Source organism: Elgaria multicarinata, chromosome 3 (assembly GCF_023053635.1).
Source record: "Elgaria multicarinata webbii isolate HBS135686 ecotype San Diego chromosome 3, rElgMul1.1.pri, whole genome shotgun sequence".
NCBI classification, from domain to species: Eukaryota; Metazoa; Chordata; class Lepidosauria; order Squamata; family Anguidae; genus Elgaria; species Elgaria multicarinata.
The window spans coordinates 100,297,148-100,321,902 of record NC_086173.1 but is presented as its reverse complement, the minus strand read 5'-3'; the positions used below and the strand labels follow the sequence as shown (position 1 = coordinate 100,321,902).

At 41.0% G+C, this 24,755-nt stretch overlaps 1 protein-coding gene across 1 annotated transcript in view; it reads right to left on the bottom strand.

The window, feature by feature from the left end:
* BSN (bassoon presynaptic cytomatrix protein) overlaps nt 1-24,755 on the bottom strand; it is a 235,418-nt gene that overhangs the window by 165,529 nt on the left and 45,134 nt on the right. The window contains exon 3 of the mRNA XM_063121574.1: nt 1,301-2,143. Within this exon, the coding sequence (XP_062977644.1) occupies nt 1,301-2,143 (843 nt within the window). The remainder of the gene's footprint in view (nt 1-1,300; nt 2,144-24,755) is intronic.

Sequence of the window (24,755 nt, the reverse complement as noted above, 5' to 3'; positions counted from 1 at the left end):
TTATTGTTCATTCCTTTTTTTTCTTCCTAACCTTCATTTCTTCCAATGAAATTATATCATTTAGAGACTGGGCAACTGATTCAAGCCATGTGATTCGGTTCCCCGGTGTAATCTCTTTTAACCATTAAATCCCTCCTAATCTGCAGGATATCTGACACTCATAAAGAGGGTAAAAGAGTACTAGCAACTTTTGTACCTCTTCGCTGGACTCATGAACAGGCCTGCAGTAACAATGGCCATCTCTGCATCATCAGCACTATCCCGTTTTAGTACATAATAATATGCCAGATTCTAGTAGAACTGGAGAAGACCTTCCTATACATTTTCCAACTAGATGTAAAGATTATCTTTCAAGCAAATTTAGTTTCCTGTTCATACTGTACTGGATTTCCCTACTGAAAGCAGCATGACAGCATCCAGACACAAGTCATCTTCACATTTAAAGCTGAGACCTTATTCATTAACAAATGATTCCCCCCCCTTTAAACATCAGAAACCCAAGCCCAGAATATACATTCAGCATGACTTTCATCCCAAAAAACATAAATAAGATGCCAGTGTGGTGACTGATACAAGACTTTGGGTAGCACAAGACCTTTCCTTACTTGCAGTTCTTCTACCCACAAAGCCAATGCCAGCCTCAAAATATTTAACAAGACATTACTCTGTCCTCTCTTTGGCAACCAAAGAATTATTGGATGAGCTGTGAAGCACCCTGCCATTTCAGGTTGTTATCCAAAGCAAATGCAGCAGATCTGCAACCAAATCCCAAACAGCTCCTTTTTCTTATCTATATGTGATTGATGATTTTGTGCTCAGAAAATGGAAAACATTACTAGCTTACTGCCATGTCACAGTGCTACTTTCCCAAGGACCCTTGCACAGTGCAAGTAAACATCACCACTCTGTTGCCTGAGGACTCTACTTCAGGGGTAGGCAACCTGGTGCCCGCCAGATATTTTAGACTACAACTCCCATAATCCCTGATGGCTATCTGGGCTGGGGGCTATGGGAGTTGAAGTCCAAAACATCTGGAGGACACCATGTTGTCTACTCTTGCTTTACCTCAACAAAACCGTGGGGGGAAATGAGAACTGCACACCAATCACTTCCTTTTACTGTTTGTTAACCTACCAGCGTAGTTGCCAATTTGCCTCAACAACCCAATCTAAACATACACTGCTGATCATAACCTTATCCATATCAAAACATATTACTTTCCAATATTGTGTTAAATATACCCAGGATAAGGAGTCTCAATACATGGAAAGATGCCCTGCCCTGTGAGGAACTTCCTTACCTCCACCAGATGAGGTGTTGGGTTGAATCCACACATGTTGCAGACCTGCTGCTTACAGGTTGTACAGCTATTATAGTTGGAGGGTTCCCCAGAGCCCACATTGATCTCCGCTTTGCAGAGGGGGCACAAGACCCTTACTTTCGGCACTTCCTTTGGCTTGATTACTTGTTCTGCTTTCACTTGCTTTGCAGCTGGGACAGTTCCAGCCTTACCCTGCATTCCAGGTGCAGTGCCCGGGACTTTAGGGCCAGCTTCTTTGCTGGCATCGCTGAAGACAATTTTTGGAGGCACTTTGCCAGGGGACTGCTGACTTGGTGGGGTGGCCTCTGGCTGGACAGACATGAGTGTGCTTGCCTGGGTCAAGAGAGAAGCCCCAAATCCAAAGAGTTTCCCGGTGAGGCCCTCTTGGGGTTGCTCTGGTGCCCCAGCGCTGAGAGGAGGGGCTGGAGTCTTAGCTGGGGAGTCTCCCACAGTCTTTCTCTGATCAGTGGACGAAGGCTTTGTTTGTTGATGCTGAGGGGAAGACCTCACCACTTCCTGAGGAGCAGCAGGTTTTGGCTGGACTTGGCTGTGTGGTTCCCTCTGTGCTGAAGCTGGGGGCGGTTTGGGAGCCTCGGGCTGCACGACACCAGCACTTGGCCTGGGGCCTGGCTGCATAGTTCCTGGTGGTTTCTCTGGTCCTGTGGCCACTTGGGGCTGCGGCTGCGGCTGTTTGGCTGGGGAGTGGGAAGGGGAAAGGGATGGGGAGTGTAGCTGCTGCTGGCTTTTGGAGCGGGGCGCTGTGGTCATGTCCATCCCCAAAGCTCTCTGCATCTGGCAATTTAAACATAACCATTCTTGCACCTGCAAGACAAAGAAACAAAGATAATCCGACAAGGACACATACACCATACAGTCATCCAACGACAGGTTCTGACTGGCAATTAATCGGCAGCAAAAGTATTGAACGTTTACCTTTCTCCCCAATGAGCAACACCCTTTACAGAACTCAAATTAGTCCACAGCTATTGCCTCCCCTCTCAAGAGAAATATTTTACTACACAACTAATATGAGTAATTTCTTCATCTGGTAATGATTACTCTTATTTCAAGGCCTCCAGTGAAGTCTCTGTGCTTCTAACACATCCGACACAAATTTGTTTCTACAACCAGTTTCATATTTGTTGATGACCTCCACAAGAGAGTGAGGGTGGGTGGCTATTAGGGGGTGGGCCTTTTCAGTAGTAACACCCCCCATTATGGGATGGACATTGTCCATTTATACAAATCTATGGTATGACCACACTTAGAGTACCATGTACAGTTCTAGCCACCACATCTTAAAAAAGATATTGTAGAGCTGGAAAAAGTGCAGAAAATATCGAATAAAATGATCAAGAGGATGGAGCATCTCACCTATGGGGGAAGGTTACAATAGCTGGGGCTTTTTAGGTTGGAACAAGAAGGCTAGGAGGCTTGATAGAGGTGTAGAAAATTATGCATGATTTGGAGAATACGGATAGGGAGACATTTTCTCCATTTCTCATAATACTGGGATCATCCCATAAAGCTGATTGGGGTGAGGTTCAGGACAGATAAAATGAGGGACTTCTTCACACAGCGCATAGTTAAACTATGGAATTCACTACCACAAGACATAGTGATGGCCACAAAAGGGGATTGGATAAATTCCTGGAGGAGAAGGCTAATTCCTGGAGGAGAAGGCCATCTCCTGGAGGAGATGGCTCCTAGTCCTATGGTTTTGTGCTACCCCAATATTAGAGGCAGTAAGACTACATATACCAGTTCCTGGGGAACATGGGTGGGAGAGTGCTGTTGCACCCATGTCCTGCTTGTGAGTTTCCTGTGGGCAAATGGTTGGCCACTGTGTAAACAGAGTACTGGACTAGATGGGCCCTTGGTCTGATCCAGCATGGCTCTTCTTATGTTCTTAGGAATACCCTTCCCAGCAAGGTCCACCTAACATCTACTTTACTATTTTTTCAGCACCAGGCAATTTTTTTTAGTTCTCTCTGACCTTTTCATCCTCTGCATACTTCTGCTGCTGTTATGTTTTTGAGTAGGTTTATCTCCGTTATAGTTTTAGATTTTCTTGTGATGGCTGTTTTAGCCTCTGCTGCTTTTAATTGATTGTTTCATTGTGATTTTGAATTTGATGTGTGTTTTTATTGTATATCACCCCAAGAACTATTGACTATTTTTGTGAACCTCCCAGAGAGCTTTGGCTATTGGGCGGTATAAAAATGTAATAAATAAATAAATAAATAAATAAATAAAATATAGGGTGATTAATAAATTTTATAAATAAATAAATAGGTTCATGGCCATGCTGCACTGTTTGTGTGAACTTTCTTAAGCCACCACGAACAAGCAAATCACAGCAGTCACATATGTGGGGACATCAATTCACATAGCACCTCAGCATGAACAAAGCCCAACTGAGAGCTCAGCAACAGCTGCTGCCGCTGCCATACCATGAGTTCCCAAGGGGACCACCTATACGTATGAGTCAGCCCTACATTTAGTAGTCAGGTTTGGCTTAGTATTCTCCAACATGTTAGCTTATCTGGGAACACTGGCCAACCTGGCAGCAATGTGGAGCATCTCCCCTACAAGGGAAGGTTGCATCAACTGGGATTGTTTAGCTTGGGAAAAAGGAGGCTAAGGGGAGACATGAGAGAGGTGTACAAAATGATGCATGGTGTGGAGAATGCAGATAGGGAGACATTTTTCTCCCTCTCTCAAAATACTAGAACCCGGGGTCATCCCATGAAGCTCATTGGTGGGAGATTCAGGACAAATAAAAGGAAGTACTTCTTCACACAGTGCATAGTTAAATTATGGAACTCACCACCACAAGATGTAGTGATGGTCACCAATCTGGATGGCTTTAAAAGGGGGTTGGATAAATTCCTGGAGGCGAAGGCTATCAATGGCTACTAGCCCTGATGGTTGTGTGCTATCTCCAGTATTTAAGGCAATAAGCCTGTGTGCACCAGTTGCTGGGGAAAATGGGCAGGAGGCTGCTGTTGCACCATGTCCTGCCTTATTGGTCCCCGGCCGATGCCTGGTTGGTCACTGTGTGAACAGAGTGCTGGACTAGATGGACCCTTGGTCTGATCCAGCATCAGGGCACTTCTTAGGTTCTAATGTGCCAAATCATGTTGTTTGGCAACAGTACTACTTTTGCCAAAGCTTTGAAAGGTTGTCAGCACAGCAGTCTCTCAGAGGCAAGGAAGTAAGGTTCAGCCTTCCTCACTACACATACAGTTGGCAGAAAGCAAGACACATTTTCATTGAATAAATGTGAAACCCTCTAGATACAAAATGAATACTGTGGCATGCCTAGGCTAAGCACTAACAAATGAAACATTCTCCCCGTGAGAGATATACCCAGTGACACAATAATATCTGAATCAAGTTAATTAAAGAGGCTTTATGGGAACTGCAAGTCGTTTGATTCTTGCAATCCCCAGGACACTATGCGACTGTACAAATATTAATATATAACACACTGCTGATTAATCACCAGTTCTACACAAATTGGAGATTTTTTTCCCTTAGGCAAACAATTGCAATCCTAAAAAGAAGTAGAGCAAAAACCGAGCAAAATAATAGTGGAGAACTTCAGTACTGTTGTTGAGACAATGGCGGCTTTCAGACGTCACTTTAATCCATTATGTGTTAATAAGCTACTCACAGGAACCTATTTTGAAAATAAGCTACTGTTTTCCTACACACGAATGAACAAGTAAGCTACTGTGGATAGCTTATTTTCCTCACCCTTGCCTCTCCTCCCTTTTCTGTCCTCCTGCTCAGATGGATGGTATCCCCGCTTCTTTGTATTGGAAACCAAATCCCAGTGTCTCCTGGGCTTCCAGTTTTCAGAACTGTGCCTTTATCCCCACCCATGTGCATCAAAAGGGGGTGGGAGCTCTAACTCTTTAATAGTATGCTGGAATGGGGCAAAACATTATACGTGGGGGACTCCTCACTGGGAGCCTCCAAATGCTGTACTGGAAAACTGCACCACTTTTCTTTTTCATGGAAAAGTGACCAGAAAAGAAAAAAGATGATGGAGGCCCTAACTCCTTGACAGTTTTCTGGAATGGGGTGCCATTTTATATGTGTGGTCTCCTCATGGGGAGTCTTCAAATGCTATACTGGATAACTGTGCAACTTTCCTTTTCACAGAAAAGTGACCTGAAACCAACCGCTTGTTACCCTTTCATTTCCTTCGTTCCCCCTCCTCTTCACCTTCCCTTCCCTTCCCATCCCCCACTCTCCCACCTCTTATTTGGGAGGTGCCTCAATGTCCGCAGCCTCCATGTCCTAGCCTCCTCTCCCTTCTCCCTACCCACCAGCAGCAAAGTATCAACACAGAAATAAAAGGAAGCTTTTCTTTTGCTTGCTTGGAATTGGGCTTGCGAAATACTGCGTTGAAGCGACTAAGTGCAATTTGTTGCTAGGCAGATATGAGAATTAGAGATCTGGTGGCTGGAGCAGAATGGCAGCAGCGGTTTTGAATGCTCTTGTCAAGGGACTCTGTAAGCGAACTTTAAACCACTCTTTACGCCACTGTGGAACACCAGACAACATGACAAGCCATGATGGTTTAAATAACCCTTAGTATTGATCGTGAGTTTTCAGAATGGGTCATTTTGGGCAAATAAGCCATCATGAATTTAAAAAATACTGGACAGATGACACGATAACCCATGATGTGATTTATTTAACCCATCCTGTGTTATCAAGTCATCCAAATCCAGTCATTTAATATGGCAGCAATGAATCCTAATCATCCTCTACTCAACAAATGCAAAGTGTATCTTAACCCTACTCTTTCCATCCTGTCTCCCTGAATTCATTTCGCCCTTATATTGTTCCTTCCCATCCTGTCTGGCACCAAATTATATTACCCAAATGAGTATTCTCGCCCCAAAGTTAAGTACCCATTCACCTTCAGAGGCCAAAGTGCTGAAGAAGTCACCCAAACTCATTTTGGTCCTGGCAATTATTGTCCTGTTGAAATGCTATGGTTGGTACAGGGACTTATGGGATACAGGTAGGACCATCTGTGCAACTGACCACACCAGCCCCTAAGACCTTAGAATCTGGCCTGTGACACTCTCCACAAGGAGGTTTCTGCTGAAGGTTTGCCATCCCTGTTTTACACTGTTACAGAAATCACAACAAAATAACTACGCTGCATTGTAAGGAGGGGGAGCAGTGGAGATAGGAAGAGGAAAGGCAGACTAGGGAACACTTCATTATTTTTCTCCCGTCAAGATCAGCTTTGCCTTGATATATGCAAAAGCACACATTCCTTGTGATTTTACAATACACAGCCACATCTGTGTGCCATAAGCGTCTGCTATGCAATTGGTGGCCCCACTGTATAGCAATCTTAGAAATAGCACACTTATCAGAGATGCTTCCAATCACACTGACACAGCAGCTAGTAATTACTTTACTTCGCAGGAAAGCTGCAAAGGCTGTGCTAAGACAGTCACACCAGGGGAGATTGAACTAGATGTTCCAGCTCAAAGTGCTGTCAGGAATGTAGTCTGCTACCCATCTGTGCAAACAACACCCCCACTCAGCTCTACCTGACAACTGTGTTGTTGGCCTGCATTTTGGAAGGCAGCTGGAGGAGGTGAATTTCCTGCAGAAAAACTGGTGGGTAAACAGAAAGCTCCCCTTTCACCACCTGCCACTTCTCTGTTCAAAACTGGCTCCTCACAATGCTTGTTCTCTTATGAAAAAGGGGCCACTGGGGTAGCCTTATATGCTATTGTGCGTAATGGGTAGTTGGCCCCGCAACCCTTTATAAGGTTTCAAGAAAAATACTGCCCCCCACCCCGCTCTGTAAATCCTATCAACCTCAGAGGAGTTCTATTGTAATCCCAAACCGTGGGGCTATCTTGCCCAGTCAGTTCGTGTCTCACATTTTTTGCATATGGTGAACAGAGTTATGCCAGGTGCATTGCAGTTTAACAATATTGTGAATATAGAATACTTATATCATGATGGAATGAGAGCATGTGCTGTTGTTACATTTAGTGACCGGGGCATAGCAAGTTTTATTTATAGAGCAAAAAGGGAATTTTTAGTAAGTAATTTAGTTTTAGCATGATTTTTTGAAAAACAGGCCCCTTTGGCCCCTTTATTTGATGCTCTAGTCAGGAAACCCAGTGAGAACATGATGGGAATTAGGAATCACACTGAAAATCTTATTGATCTAAATCGGTCCTGTGACAACAATCAAGCCCCTACTCAGTTAGAGAAACAGGACAAATTGAGGATTAAAGTAAATCCAGCAATGGGATCACAGCATTTTGAAAATGGAAAGTTAGGATTAGAAATCGCAGAGGAGACTGCTCTCCTGAATTCTTTTCAGGTCTTGCCAGATTTTGCACAGGAAGAGATTTTGGAAAAGTAAGAATAATTGAAAAACCATCTAAGGGAAATAAATCTAGGGAAACCAAAGTCTTATGATGGAGGAGGATTTCAAAAAAAAAAAGAGGAGCTAACAATAGTGGTGGATACAGGAGATAGCAGGAAGGCTCAGGTTTCAACAAATAATTCAATAAAAATGAGCCCAGATAATCTTTCAGGTTTGATCCAAACTAGAAATGAATGCACTGCATCTAAACCCCAGAAAGGTGTTGATTTAAACAGTATAAGCTGGCAAGCTATGAGGTTCCTGGAGGAAGGGGAGTTGGGATGTATTAATCAGCCCATTGTTTCCACACATTCTAAGACAGACATCATTCATCCTTTGAGTTCTAATGTGGGTTATTAAGTCCCTTTATGGAGGAATTGACGTGTCTGGATATGGAGTATATTCAATTCACTAATCAATTAGAAAAGGCAGTCAAAATGAGTTGATTGGGAGAGCTAATTGATTTAGGGAGGGAGGTTTCATTGACAGCTAGATTTTAATCTCATGCATATTTTAGCCCCCACAATCACACTAGCAGGCCAGTTAAATTCCTCTCATGGAATGTATCTGGCTGGAGGACTTGTCAGCAGGGAGTTGATCTGAAGGAATTCCTTTTTGACTTTGATGTAATTGCCCTCCAAGAAACTTGGCTCATAAACAATGAGAATATCCTCTCAGGTTATATTGTTTGGAATGAACCTGCTGGGCAGAGCGGTGGAGGATTAGCAATTCTTGTTAAGGAAGATTTAGGTTGGGATGGTGAGCTGGTGTGTAATAGTTTTGCTCCCCCAAATAATATTGTAATTAGGTTAAAAACCCCAGGTTTATCATTATTAGTAGTAAATATTTATATACCACCACTCAACTCACAGTATTATTCTCAGGATGTCTGGCTTCTTTTGGAACATTTGGTGGAGGATTTAGGCACGAGATTCCTGAATGATTTAATTATCATGTTGGGTGATTTTAATGCCAGAATTGGCTCCAATCCAACACAATCTGCTGAGCGTTGGGGTCTTCACGAAGACCTCCAGGAGATCTATTACTCGTCCTCCAGAGATAAGAAAGTAAATAAAGCAGGTCGGAATTTGTTGGAGTTAACCTATAAATTAAGGCTTCAAATTTTAGGTCCAAGTGATACTGGGCTTCTTTATCCATACACATATTTTACACATTCAGCTGGCAATGTTATAGATTACATTTGTGTCCCTAGACAGAATGTTCACCTGTTCCCAGGAATTACGGTAACTACAAGAGAAGAGAGTGACCATCAGCCCATTTCAACTCATTTAATTTTAGACTCAGATCGTAGATTAGTGACTCAGTTAGACAAGCATGTATCAAGTAGGCTAGACATTGTAAATGAGAAAAGAGTAAGATGGGAGCATGTGAATACCCAGAATCTTAAATCCTGCCTGAAATCAAATGAGGGAATAGCCCTGGGAAATCTGATATGTGCTCTGGATACAAACATTGAATCTGTGCTGTCTGCATACCAGGTAATTTGTTCACAAATTAAACCCTGGTTATTAAAAAGGGTCAATACAAATGGTCTGAGGAATATAAAAAGTACTTGGTTTGATGCAGATTGTAGAGATTCAAGGAATAGAGTGAGAAAACAAATGAGGATTGCTCGTGATTCTTTGAACAATGAAGCACGTGTACTTATGCTTAAGTTTAGGCGAAATTATAAGAAATTACTCATAGATAAGAAAATTAATTATTATGCAAAAAGTTGGTCAGAGTTGGAACAGGCGGCCAGAAACAAAAATTCAGCAAGTTTTTGGCATATGGTATCAGCCAGATTTAGAAAAGATAATTACAGTGTAGAGATTCCTGTATCTGCTAAAGTATGGGAAGACTTTTATTTTGAATTGTTTAGGGATAAGGCAAATGGGGAAGGAACAAATGTTGCAGAAGATATTGATGCCCTTCCCAAATGGCCTTCAATTTTAAAATAAGAAATACAGCCTCTCATTCTTACGTTAAAGAATAATAAGGCTCCTGGAGAAGATTTTCTGCTGCCAGAACTTTTCAAAGACAATGTTGACTGGTGGGCTTCTGTTCTTGCGGGCCTCTACACTCATATAAGTAATACTGGTCATATACCTAATGGATGGAAACTTAGCATAATAATTCCCTTATTTAAAAAAGGTGATCGTAGAGACGCCAGCAACTATAGACCTATGAGTTTAATAGATATCCCTGCAAAAATCTATGCTAGATTCTTATACCAAAAATTAGAGTGGGCGGAACAAAATGCCATTTTGGTAGAAGAGCAGGCAAGTTTTAGGCAGGGAAGGTCTGTTATTGTTAATTGTTTCACATTATCTCATTTGATATCTAAATATACCTCAAAGGGTGGACAGCTCTTCACAGCATTTATCGATTTAACTGCCGCCTTTGATTCAATTAATAGAAGTCTTCTCTTGAATAAGTTGGCTAAAGCAAACATTGGTCAAAGACTCCTTTTTCTTATAAAGATCCTTTATACAGATACCCGTTTAAAGGTTAGAACCGGGGTAAACCAAGCTTTAACAAACGAGATTCCCACAAGTAAAGGAGTTCGTCAGGGCTGTATTCTCGCACCATTCCTCTTTAATTTCTATATTAACGATGTAGTTTCCACACTACACAGCCAAGAGCTTCATATGCCAAGGATATTGGATAAATCGTTGAATATCCTCCTTTATGCGGATGACATGATTTTGGTTTCCACCACACAGGTTGGTTTGCGGAGTCTTCTGAGAAAATTTAGTTCATATTTCAGGGGAAATTATTTAACGATTAATAGTAAGAAATCAAAAGTGCTAGTCTTTGGCAACAAAAAGAAGCAATATAAGTGTTTTTTGGATTCAAATGAAATTGACCAGGTGGATTCATTTGTCTACCTTGGCTTAGATTTTACTTCCATAGGATCATGGGCACCGCAGTTAAAAAGAAATAAACTAAAGGCAACGGTGTGTGCAAAATCCTTGAACAGGCTCTTGAATTATAGACATCCTGGTTCTCTTTTGCCAGTTATTAATGTGTACAAGGCTAAAGTGTTGCTGAAACAAATTTATGGGGCTGAAATCTGGGGCTTCTCTAATAGTAGGGAAATAGAAAGGGTCCAAAACCGTTTCTTACATATGATTTTAGGGGTTACATTTGCCTGTCCAGCATACGTGCTTAGATCGGAATTTGGTATCTTGGCAGTCTTAGATCAAATACATTGCAGGCTATTTAATTATTGGTTTAAGCTAGTTTCGATGAATGAAGCCAGGCTTCCAAAGATGTGTCTTCTCGAGCAGATGGCCAAACCTTTAAAAACTTCCTGGCTTTATAAATTTACAAAGATGTTACCAAGTTATGGCTTCAGTTTGCAGGCAATTAGCATTTCGAATACCAACATGAGAAATGCCAATAAACTTAGGATTTCAGACATTAGAAGTCAGACTGATATAGCTGCAGTGTCAAAATCAAGGGCCATGAAATGGCTAGCCAGAACAAAACTCCACTTTAAAGAAGAAAAATATTTGTTCTTTGATATGAAACGGGTCCATCGATTAGCCTTTACCCGGCTTCGATTCGAGCTGATGGACACAATGATGTTACAGGGTAGATTCCAAGGTATTCCATCGAAAGATAGACTATGTATATGTGGCAACCCTGAAATAGAAGATTTAGCCCACTATTTACTTGAATGTTGTTTATATTCAAAATGTAGAGAACATTATCTATCTATGTTTTTAATACGCATGAGAGACTGGACAGCCAAGGATAAATTGTCCTTTCTCTTACGTGGTTCTAACTATTTTGTGACCCAGAGGGTTGCTCTCTTCGCTCTTAAAGCAGCCAGCATAAGAAAAAAAGAATTAGAAAAAATGGATCAATTAATAAGTTTTTATCAAATGTTGTAATATACAAGGGGTCATTAACTGTTAGTCATATATAATATATCATATACGAACTGTATATTGTTTTAAAAATTTAAATCATAAATTTTAAGTAATGTCTGTTTGTTTTTAATGATTATGTGATTTTTTGAAATGGTCAGAAGACTTTATTCAATAAAGGTATTCAGACAGGTTTAGTATTTTGCAAGACATAATCACCATTCAGCTAATACAGATCTCATCTGCATGTGACTTACTTCCAAGTCAGTTAGCATAAGACTGCAACTTAAACCAGCCTTTAAACCGCAATCAAGGCAATGGATTTTGAAGCAATCCCCAAGTGCTTCTCTTTGTGCTCCCTACCACGGGAGACTGTCGCTTAAATGAGATTTCCAGGGATTGACTCATAAATGAAGACACTCCTTTAAAAGATAAAACAAAAATCAATCTACCCACAGAATATCAATCCTACTAACCTTGAGTTATAGTTGTGTGCAAGATGTATCTTCTCTCACATGCTTTATCAGTGCAAACAGAATTAAGCCCATCTTATTCCCAGTAAGTTTAAAGGTCTGGTTCCTTGCTTCAGCTCCCCTGCCCCCAATCTCTAACAGACATAAATAAATTTTGTAAGATCTAAAGAAAAAAAAAAGTTCCAGAAAAGGGAGAGGTTTTTCTCTCCCTTTCACGGACACGACAACACCTCTGTTATCTGAGGGCAGGTCTTCCAATCAAGGCACTGAGCTGTCAATTATAACTTGCAAAATATTCCTCCAGCAAGCCAGCCCAAGGCAAAGGGACAAACTTTCCACTTCATTAAGAAATATTTCTTGTGTGATTAGATGCCTCACTAGATCCAGTTTAAATGTCCTTTGTTCCTTGGCTCTGGGAAAAGACCAAAAGGTCTTAGAGTGTGCATGTGTACATAATTCTTTCTTCCCTCCTTTGCAAGCAAGAAATCTGAAAAAGTATTTCCACAGGTTTTAGCCATTGAAAACGAAAGCTAGTTTTATCTATAGTTCTAAGATTCTCCTCTTTTGCTATCTTAAAAAGCAACCACACCTTTAATAGTCAGCCTTCTGAATCAAGGTGACAGCATTTAAGATGCTTTTTCAGTGCAGTGTGGAAAGCGGGGAGGGACAGGCACGTGAATAAACAAAAGGCCTCAGGGCCTTCAGAAGTCATTCTTTGTCTTTCTCAGAATTAAAATAGCAACTTGAGAGGAAGGAGGGTGGCCTCTGGCAACCAGGATCACTGGTGCTCAAAATTGTTTTCGTTCACTGGTACCTTAGGCCTGAAGCAGAAGAAACACATAAAGACATTGGAATATACACACATATATGGGAGGTTGGGGGGAGTTTAGCTGCAGGGTACAACATTGGTGTCATTCACAATAGATATTATACTAGAAAGAACAAACTGCTCTCTGTAAACAGCCTTACATTTGATAACTTAAGACCGTGTTATTGTCAAGATAATCATGCAAAATAATGTAATCTGTATGGACCTAGGATGTTTTTAACAATGTATATTATGTTTTAATTCAGTTTTATGTATTTTATTGCTCATTGTTGTTCACCGCCTCAATCAAAATGGAGAGGTGGGTAAGAAATATTATTATTATTATTATTATTATTATTATTATTATTATCATCATCATTATTATTACCTATGAGCCGTAATAAAAGTCTCTTCAACACATTCTGTTACAAACAGTACCACTACTTATAAACAGGGATCCATCTAGAGATTGGTACACATTGCCATACAGAGATCGTAGTGATATAGGGTGGGATATAAATGTTTTAAATACATTTAAATAATAATCACTGCACTATTCTTCTCACCATACCCCACTTCACTGTCCCATGTTAAACTGTATGCATTCACATCATTAACATCAGAGTAATGAAAGCTAGATGCCAACCAGATTAGATTGATATTAAGGCCAAAACCACATATGTTTTTTAAAGTGCTTTAATTTTCTCTCAGGAAACGTCTACCTACTTTAATGTACATGATTACTATCATTCATAAGTTTTGCTTTTCCCATTTTAAATGTCATCACAGTCTGTCCAGGTAGTGTGAGAGAAGGTTGTCCCCATCTGCTTATCTCAGAAACTGGCCAATACCTCCCTGCAACTAGATTTGGATCCAATCACACAAGTATTGTTCTAGTTGATCTCTGTTGAGTAAAACTGAGAAGATCAGGGGAGAGGATTGTCAATTTCATAGGAAAACTGTGAAGGAAGTTTGCACTGGTGAAAATGATGCTCCCCCTCCCCTGCAATGTTTTCTGCTTCACTGAAGAACAGATAAAGGAGAATTATGAAGAAAAATTGCATTAGCAAAACTGACAAGGTTTTCCCTTCATATAGGGATAAGAGGTTACATATGAAAAAAGCTATTTCCAAGTATGTACAAGATTATCAAAATTGTAGGTAGACAACTAAAAAAGTGTCTCAGATAGAACACCCCTATTTTCAGGTCACAAACGCACACACACACTAGAGGAAGACTGCTATGTGATTGTAAGTCCATTTTCTTGTACAGCCTTCAACTGATTTAAATGTTTGTATCAGGTTTTTAAAACAGCATTTCTGCTTTTCATACATGCGCACAAAGAGTGCTTCCCCCCCGCCTTCTTTAACATTTTTATACCACCCAATAGCCGAAGCTCTCTGGGCGGTGCACAAAAATTAAAAACCATGAAGAGCATAAAAACAACCAACAAATTTAAAACACACATACAAAATACAATATAAAAAGCACAACCAGAATAAAACCACACAGCAAAAATTAATATAGGTTAAAATATGAGATTTCTACACAGATGGCTTTTATGCTACCAATTAAAAGACATTGGGTTGGAACCAGACTTAGCAATACTTAGAGTAGACCATTGAAATCAATGGGACTTAAGTTAGTCATTTGTTCAATGAGTCTACTCTAAGTATAACTAGATAGGGATCCAAACAGGGGCTGTAGCTCAGTGGTACAGCATCTGCTTTGCACGTAGAAGGTCCCAGGTTTGATCCCCAACATCTCCAGGTAGGGCAAGAAAATCTCCTGCCTGAAGCCCTGCAGAGCTGCGGACAGTCAGTGTCAAGAATACTGGGCTAGATGGACCAATGGTCAGACCCAGTATAAGACAGCATCCTATGTTCCTATCTAACCGATTGTGCAGCAATGTTCATCTTTCCCTCCTTAACAGATTTTCTGTGGTAAGGAAAAGGTTGGAAAAAGCTATGGGAAAATAGGGCAATTATAAGTGGAAGACAATGACGTCTGAATGCCCCCCCCCATTTCTTAAAGAACTCAAATATGAAATTGCTATTAAATTATTATTTTTGTGGTATTCCCATTTCTAAGAACCCCGCAAAAAGGCTGAATTTAAGCAACCATACATTTAAAGTTGTAAGGGGAAGTGACTACTACCTCCAGCTGGAAGTGTTAGAAAATCTCATTAAATCTTCAAATAAAATTAATATTAAAACCCCATTCCTCTCTCTGTCTCCCCTCCCTCTCTCTCACACACACACGCACACACACACACACACACACACACACACTTTCAGTCCAGTTATCAAAGTCAGTGTGATCTGTGTGGTGCTGCTTTTTAAGAAAGTCTTACATTGCTTCTTAAATATGCTCAGGTTTGGTCTTTGGTGAATCTTCAAAAGAAAAGAAATCTATATCCATACCAGTATGGTGTACTGGACAAAGTATCAGACTATGACCAGCAAGACCAAGCTTCAAGTCCATGAAGCTCACTGGATAACTCTAGGATAGTCACTTTCTAGTAAGTCTAACCCACCTTACAGGATTGGTGTAAGGATAAAGACCTATCCAGTGGAATTTTAGGGTGTTTTTTAGAATGTTTTAACAATGTATATTATGTTTTAATTCAGTTTTATGTATTTTATATTTACTGTTGTTCCCCGGCTCGATCAAAATGGAGAGGCAGGTAAGAAATAATTTATTATTATTATTGTTGTTGTTGTTGTTGTTGTTGTTGTTAGATACTGGCCCATATATTCCACCATAAGCTTATTGGGAAAAGGCTTTAGAGCTGATCTCTTCCTGATGCTTCTTTCCACAAAAAATTGCCATTTTGCTGTTCCCAATGCCAGAAACATTTGCCTTAGAAGTTATTATGGTTCCACAAATAAAAGAACCATGAGTACAAGCAAGGAATATCCTTCAATGGCAGACAAGCCCTTAAAACAAAAATCATGTTTTTACTCAGAAGGGTTAATTCATTTTAGAGACAGCCAGTGAAATTGATTCTGTGTGTGTGTGTGCGTGTTTTTAAAAGGCAGGGTGTTCTCTCGAGTGTTCTGATAAAATTCCATTTTGTATAATGGGGCCATACAAAATCAATAAAGAGCCGAGAACAAGGAAGAGCCCTCTCTCTATAGGTTGCATAAAAATATAGCCTTGCCTTGTAGCTCTTAAACCGAATGTCGGTGAGGGCACAGAAAGAGGCTGCTGTTAACAACATAAATCTGTTCAGATATGGCTGAATTGTAAATGGTTGAAAGTTGTCCAAGCACTGTTTACGTTATTTACTTTCTCACTGGACAGCACAATATAAATCTTGAGGACTGTGAAGGTCAGTCCAACCAATCTGTCCAATTCCTGAGGTTTGTTTGTGCAGTATCACATTTCCCCAGTATGTTCCTGAGTGACAAGAAAGGGGATTTATTAACCTCCTAAACCTTGCCCTCTCTGGTGGTTCTCTGAATAATATTTAAAAATAAATAAATACTAAAGCTGGTAATAATCTCTGACCCCTCCAGTTCTTCTAGTAAACTGGTAGACTCTTCCATTTCTCTTGGGGAAACCAAAATATCTGATTATCAGTATCATATGGCAAAATGGTTAAGTGTAGGTAGACACTGAGGGCTAAATCCAAGGCAATTTAAAATTGATTTATTTTACGGAATTCAGAATCACAAGACATTCAAAGTATAAAAGGAAATAAGATATTTCAAAATAAAAGCAGGATGTTGTTTTTACAGAAATGGCAAGACCCAGCACACTTTTTTAGTAGAATTTCTAGGAGTCTTCGTTCAGGCCATTCAATTCGTATAAGACAGGGAGATCTTGGAAAGGAAATCTGTGTGCCAAAGCCCAGCAGAGGCATTTGCACAGTCTGTATTGAGGCAGGGATTATAGTTCAGCAGTTATGTGTGTACAAAACCCCAGGTTCAGTCCTTGGCATCATCAGTTAAAAGACTCTCAGGTAGAAAAGAGTCAGGTACTCTTAGGTAGAAAAAGACCTGGGGGCTGTCTTCACAGAACCAGGTGGATGCTGCCTCCCTCTCAAACCCCACACTTTCCCTCTCCTGGGGCAAATTAGATAATCTCGATGTCGAGGAGGGAGTGCAGATTTTCTGGGTGGCCATCCAGGAACCGGAGCTGCTCCTGCCCACTTCTTGATGGAAAGCAACCAATTTCTTGTTACCTTCCACCAGACACTGCCCCTGGATTGGCCCCGGAACACGGTCTGATAGCAGAAGCACTGTATTGACAGCTCTCTGATTGAAAAAGTCCCCAACTTCTTAAAACCACAGCATTGTGGGAAAGTCCCACGGTGGCTGCGAAGCTGAGCCTGCTTGTCTAACCGACGCAGCACAGGTCCACAGCCACCGCGGGGCTTTCAACGTGTCTAGACAGCCCCCTGGAGAATAACTACTTGTGTTACTCATTATAACGTATGCCTTGGTTTTCATTTGAATCTGTCAGCTTGCCACTTTGGGCAACAGGGCAAACATATTGGGTCACAAAAAGGTAGGATATAAATATTTTAATGAGTGAATGAATGAAATAACTAGGCAGCTCCTTATATTTCTACAATATCTCATTTAGAGAGGTAACATCTTAGGAAACAAAACCTATTCCCATTTCCAGTGTGTGATAAAGGACAGGGGTCTTGCACCTATTATAGTGGCACAGAAGAGGGAATTTTGGCAGGTGCAGTCATTTTCTCCCCTGTAGCACTATGGAGCAACAAGCTACATGCTGCAATGACTTCTTCTACATTTACTGAAAAATGCAGTAGCTGTGTTCTCTGTTGTATCTGGCCTCTTTCTAATTTTCTGAACATGTACTGTTCTTCAAATTTATGGCCAGGTATTTCTACGTTCATGAAGGTGAGACTGTTGCTATTGGTAGGCGAACGATATCTATATGCTCAGGGTTCCATTTTTATTGCCATCTTGTCACCCATTCCAATTTCTATTTGAAAATAATCAGATCACAAATCACTATACTGAAGTTGTCATTATGATGAAAAATGCTGCAAATGAACAACACAAACCAGAGTAATTTTATAGTGCCTTAACGTTGTGCATATTTTGCAAAGCACCCAGAACTGGCTGCCACCAGAAACAGGGCACCAGGCTTGTAGGAATAATAATCTCATCCATTCAGGCTTGCCTTGTGTACTTTCTAGATCTACACATGCTATCCTCAGTATTTCCCCCCCGAAATTCAACCAAGTTGATAAAGGGATAGCTTTGGTTTTGAATAACCAGTAATGGCAAGAAGTCTTAACTTTAGTTCTGGTTCTTAAGGATATCTCTCCACCAAGCCATTTTCATGTGATTTGTAATGGTCAAGTAGCATGTATAACCATCATCAAGTTGATTTGTATCCTGCTTTTCCAAATTATGGTCACAAGTACAGTAAGCAAATCAGCAATATCAGCTACAAAAATTGATAGGGGTGCTTCCAGACAGAGGATTCCTAGTGCTACCAATGAGTGCAGGTATTCTGTCTTTTCTTTCTTTATGGATCAACTGCACTAAGAGAAAAAACGGAAGAAGGGGTAGGAAAATACAGAAAGGTTATGAATGGGAAACATCATCTGGACCCTAAAATTCCGTGTATTAGGCAGGATGAGAGTGCCATAAAAGCCTCATCAAGAAGCAACTAGAGTCATAAATATAACACATTTCATAATGTAATATTTATATCCACATTAGCAAACTAAAACACTGCAATTAAAATTTCCCTAAATGGATGAAAAACATTCCTTTCACAGACAAGAACAATTATCAGCAAAAATCCACATTTCGCTAACAAACCTTTCACTAACTAATCAGTAGCTGAAAAATACATCAATATCAAAATGTTACGATTTAAACCAATTAAATTCAAAGTCTATCAAAGCTGAATTACAGTAAGACAGCGGAAAACAGAGGTGCATTAATCTCAATCAACATGAAAGCAGCAGTAAACATACTCACACTTTCAATCCCCTCAATCATCCAGAAAGTCCATGCCAATGAAGTTTACGGATACAAAAAATGGCTGTGCAGTCCATTTCTCTCCTGGGCCACCTTTCCTCCTAGCTCTCAACTAGGGCATCTTCCATCACAGGCACCTCTCACCGGCGCCAGGAAGCCCAACAGTACACACCACCACCACCACCAATTCTTCTCAGAACATGTATTCTGAGTCAGTCAGGGTGCTGCCCTCCAAGACCAGAAGGAAAAGAGCCAGATAGAGAAGCAGGGACTAGATCTTGCGGTGTGTACCTAATCCCATGCCCTGTCTGGATTAGTACTCTGCGCCTGGTTTTTATCACCAAAGTGGGTATCACATTAAACAGGCACTAATCTTTCTGAAATATTTCTCCCCACAATATCGTACCTCTCCTCTTGTACTGTTATCACATATCCATTTTTAAACATTTAAAAATATGATTGTGTGTGCACAATGATCTATCCAGCTGCTAACAATTGACATTTAGTTTCTCTCCCCCCACCTCATTTTGATTCTGACCCTAAACATCATCCAACACCTTTACACAGCTCTGGGCAAGTTCACACATTACAGCTGTAATTCCTGGGTTGTTTAAAACCAGAATTGAGGGGACGAGGGGAGCGCATACTCATCATTTCTGCTTTTAATCAACAACCGAGGAACACTCCATTCCTGTGTTGTTTCATGATGTGCAAACCTGGAAACTCTAGGTTGTTTATCGGTTAAACAGACCAGAGTTAATCCAAGAACAAAACATGGGCAATTGTTGAGTTAACTCTGCATTGTTTAACCCATAATAGATTTCTCCCTTCTCCTGTACCAGCCCAATCTGTTTCGAAGGGTTGGGGGACCCTCTAAAGGAGATCTGAAACATGTATGTTGGGGGCAGTGGGCAGGAGAGGATGGGAAAGTCAAAGCTGCATAAATGAAAGTCCCATTGCATGAATGGACTTCTGCTCTCATGAAGGTTAGATCCAACCTGATGTCCGTTTTGACCCTATGTCCCATTGAACTCAATGGGTGTATTTGTGTGACATGCTAACACCCACTGCGTGACTAGCCACATGCTAGGGTTGTGCGCTCAACAGACAATGGGACACACCACCCACAGTGTGTTGGGTGTTTCTCCCTCGATCTTCTGTGCAGCTCCACAAGGTATCCCAGGGGACTTAGTGGCAGAACCTGTCTTGTCTGCGGCTCTGATCATGATCCCAGCTGTGGTCCCCTTGCCAGAGACAGCCCTTCCAACTGTGCTGAAACAGCACTTTGGATGGGCTGTCCCTTTGTCTCCCCGCCCTGTCCCCACTATGACCACGATCCTGGTCATAGTTGCAGCCCTTCCTTCCCCTTTTATTGGTTAGTTGCTGTTCTGCTACATTCTTTACACACACACATCTTTTCCACGCAAGGATAAATCTAAATACGTTTAAGTAATATGAGAATTAGGCCTGAATACATTGTGTTGGGGGGGGAACACTTTTAATTCGTGTAGCGCTACCCCACTTAGACAAACTGATTCAGTAAAAGCAGGGGCGCCTCCATTTTTAACCTCCTGCAGAGCTACTTTATGCACTCTCCATCACATTTTTTCAAAGATTACAGGCCAACAACTCTGCAGTGGAAATCATTGCATCATACGAGCAAATGAAACATCAGATTATTGTTAGGAACATTTCCTTTCCCAACACGCACATAATAATATGCAGTCAAGACCACAAGGTGAGCAGAGACACAGCGTACCGCTGCTGCTCCCTGTACCTATCCTTATTCTCACCCTCTTTAAAAAGGCATCCCTCAGGTAATATATTTTATAAACCTCGATGCTTTCTGCAAGGTTGAATTATGCACAGTGACAAGAACTTCTGCTTTATCAGGACAGTGTTTCAACTAGCTTCCTGGTAGTGACTATTAAATTGGAAGAGCTCGGCAGCCAACTCTGATATGGCAGCCTGAACCGTGACTGATGTAAGCAGTGTCTGCACCACTTTGATAAGAACATTAGATGTTGCTGAATAATCTAGACTCTGCTCAACATTAAAGCTGGTATGTTTACTGAGCTGGTTTGGGGGTTGTTGTTTTTTTAAAAAAGAATACCATTCATCATATATATTAGAAGTGAAAGAATTGTCAACATGCCAGGTACGATAACATTTCTTTCTATTATAAGCCACTATGATTCTCACTGCATATTTGCGTTGTTGTGGCTGATAGTCAGTGGTACATTACTTGTAAAACTAGAAGCAACTCATCCAAGTCTTTGGAGGTAAAGGGGTTAGGTTAATTTCTTTAATATTGCTTATACAGGGGGTGGAGGGACTTCAGTTGGGGCTTGCTAAAAATACTCTTTCCATGACCTAAGACAGGGGTGGGCAATTAGTGGCCCTCCAGATATTTTGGCCTACAATTCCCATCAGACATAGGCAATGGTGAAGGATGATGGAAGTTGTAGGCCATACTCAGGGACGTCAGGGACGGGGGACAAAACATCAGGGACGGGGGACGACGACGACAAGTTGCCCACCTCTGACCTAAGATGACAGATGAATAGGCATAATTTGAAAATGTATCAGGGATTCTAAGAAAAACTTAAAGTAACTATGTAGCATTACAGCAGCAAGGTACTAAGGCAGGGGGTATACCACCTGGTATCTTCCAGATGTTTTAACTACAGCTCCCATGATCCCTGGTCACAGGCAAGGTACCAGGTGGCCTACCCTTGCACTAGGGACTGACACCTCCTCATTATAGCATTTCTGGCTGAGGTTCCTAGAAATGTTTATTGTATTGTTATTTTGATATCCTGGAAGAGATGATAAAATTATATTTCAAAAAGAAAGTAAGAGTAGGTGTTGGTCCCTCCAAAGGCAAATGGCTTCGGTAGGAGTAAGAAAGGTGACTTCATTCTGGCTCCTCACAGTGTGCAGCCAAAGCCTGAAGGGAGCTTGAATTCTCATTAAGAATATTCCTGCTGGATTAGTCCAAAAGTCCATCCATCTAGTCTCAGCCTTGTGATTCCCACAGTGACAGGATCTACACTACTGCTTTAAAATGGTTTATAACAGTATTGACAACTGTTGGGGCCCAGGACACACTCTGTATACCATTTTCAAAACGTCTTCAAAAGGCCTCAACTAGACCTACCTGGTATTGTGCGACGGAGGGGTGAAGATCTCGCGATATTTTTATCACGAGATCCCCCCTCTGTTTACACGTGGTGCGCGATGACCTTGGAGGGAGAGGACATTGCAGCCACCATTTTCTTTTTAAAAAACAACAACAGAAGACGCGCACAAGTGCTCGTGCGCTCAAAGTTAGGGTTGTTGTTGTTGTTGTTTTAAAAATCCCCACTCCCTTCACCCCACTACTGATGGGCACAGAGCTCCTGAGGAGCTCTGCGGCCTGTGTGCAGTTCCCTGCTCCTCGTGAGTAACCGCGACGCCCAGCCACACATTCCGCGGTCTCGGGATCAGCCCAGGATTGCGGAAAAACTGGGCTCAAAGGGCAGAGCAAGATCCTGGGGCAAGGGTGCGATCATCCCTCCCTGCTCCAGGGATCCCCTATGCGTCATGTGAACGCACAGGGACGATCCCGGGGATTGCCCCGGGATATCGCCTCATTTAGCTATGGCCAAAGTATTATATCCTGATTGGTGTAGTCTGGCCAGTGAGCAACCAGATGCCTCTGGTAAGTCCACACATGAGAACTGAACTCAATAGCCATCTCCTGCTATTGCTCCCCAGCAGGCATCTATTTCCTTTAAATCTGGAGATTCCATTGAGGCACCATGACTAAGCATTTCCTATCCTCCATGTACTTGTTTAATCCCTTTAAAATTATCTAAACTAATGGCTACTGTTACATCTGTAGCAGTGAATACATAAATTAATTATGTGAGATGTGAAGTACTTTCTTTTGTTCATCTTGAAGGTACTTCCCATCAATGACCCCAAGTTCTAGCATTTTGAAACAGGGAGGGAGAACATATATTCGATCCATTTTCTCCACACCATACATAATTTTAAACGCCTCTCTCATGTCGACATTTAATTGACTGTTTTCCCTAAACTAAGAAGCCCCAAAGGTTTAACCTTTCCACGTAGGGAAGGTGGTCCAGCCCCGTGATCATTTTGGGTATTCGTTTCTGTGCCTTTTCCTGCTCTACAACATTCTTTTTTGAGATGGAGCCACCCGAACCGTACACAGTATTTATGTTTTATTCAACCCCCTCCTTTCAAGCACATTATCAGAACAGCTTACAATAAAATATTTAAAACACCATATAATAAATAATACATAAAATAACCTAAAAATAGCAAATCTATAAAAGCATCAAAGCAAATATTTTTAAAACTCCGAGAAAAACAGATAGAGAAAAATTAACAAGCTTGAGAAATGACAAAGGTTTTTGCTTGGCACCAGAAAGAGGTCTGAGTGAGCATCAGGCAGTTCTCTGGGGACAGTCTTCTAAAGCCAGGGAGTCACCAAGGAAAAGACCCTCTCCTCATTAATCACCCACCACATCTCAAATGGCAAAGGAAGCCTGGTGAGGTTCTCCAAAGAACAGCAGGGACATGTGAAGACAGACAGTACTTCACAGTATCCCAAAGATTACCACACCATACATTTGTATAAGCATAGCTTGATATTGGCAATTTAATTTTCAATTCCTTTTGCATGAACCAAACATGGAATTTGACACATACACACAGAGTTGATATTCCCACTGAACTATAGATTATAACCCCCAAAACTGGTTAGTCTTGAACCAGTTCAGACACCATCATTGTATATACAAAGTTAGAGGCTCTTGCCCCAACGACCTAGTTTGCACATGAAAACAACCCAGAGTATGGGTTGTTGTATCATGGTTGTTGTTGAATCATATTACATGTGAACCTCACATTATGGTTTAACAAGGGGTTGTTAACCACAAACATCCCAGAATTCACAACCCAACAATAAACCATGGCTTCTCTTCCTGGGCTGTTCATGTTTAACAATTCATAGTTAAACCATAGTGCAGGGTCCACACGTAAAAAGAACCTACGATTCAACAACAACCCACAATTTCTAGCCAGTTTCTAGCCAGTTTCTAGCTGTCTCACAGAATAAAAGTTTTTATTGATACATTCTGAAAACCATTCTTGAAGATGTAAACATCTTCTGCAGGTGATATGAAAGTATCATTACACCCAATTAAGAATTTGAGAGCTTTTCTACATAAGGCATTTAACTCACAGTTGTTTACAGGTTCTTTACCACGTCCCTCCATTTTCACTTCTGTCGGCAAGGTTGTTTTGGAGTAAGGAAAATGTGATATTATTTAAAGAAAGAACAAGAACTAGAGGTCCGCCTGGCGGTCTGCCCAGAGAGGTCCGCCTGGCGCCTACACTGTACTGCTTTCGTCGCCAGCTGAAGACCTTTTTATTCACTCAGTATTTTAACACTTAATTTTAAGTTAAATTTAAATTTTACTGTTTTAACTCTGTATTTTAATCTTATATCAACTTTGCTGTGTGGTTTTATCCTGGTTGCGCTTTTTATACTGTATTTCGTAATTGTGTTTTAACCTGTTGGGTGTTTTATTGTGGTTTTAATTTTTGTGAACCGCCCAGAGACCTTCGGCTATTGGGCGGTATAAAAATGTAATAAATAAATAAATAAATAAACAAACTATTTCCACTTGTATATTTGCACTATTCCACTATACCACAGTGCCTCTTAGAGGTTATATAATGCAAAAGCAGGCAAGGAAATGTTCTTTGTGTAATGCTCCAATCTCAGTTCTGCAACAAAACCAAAAGTAGATGCAGCAGATTAAGGCAGGATCTACTCTACTGCTTTATAACAGTTTATA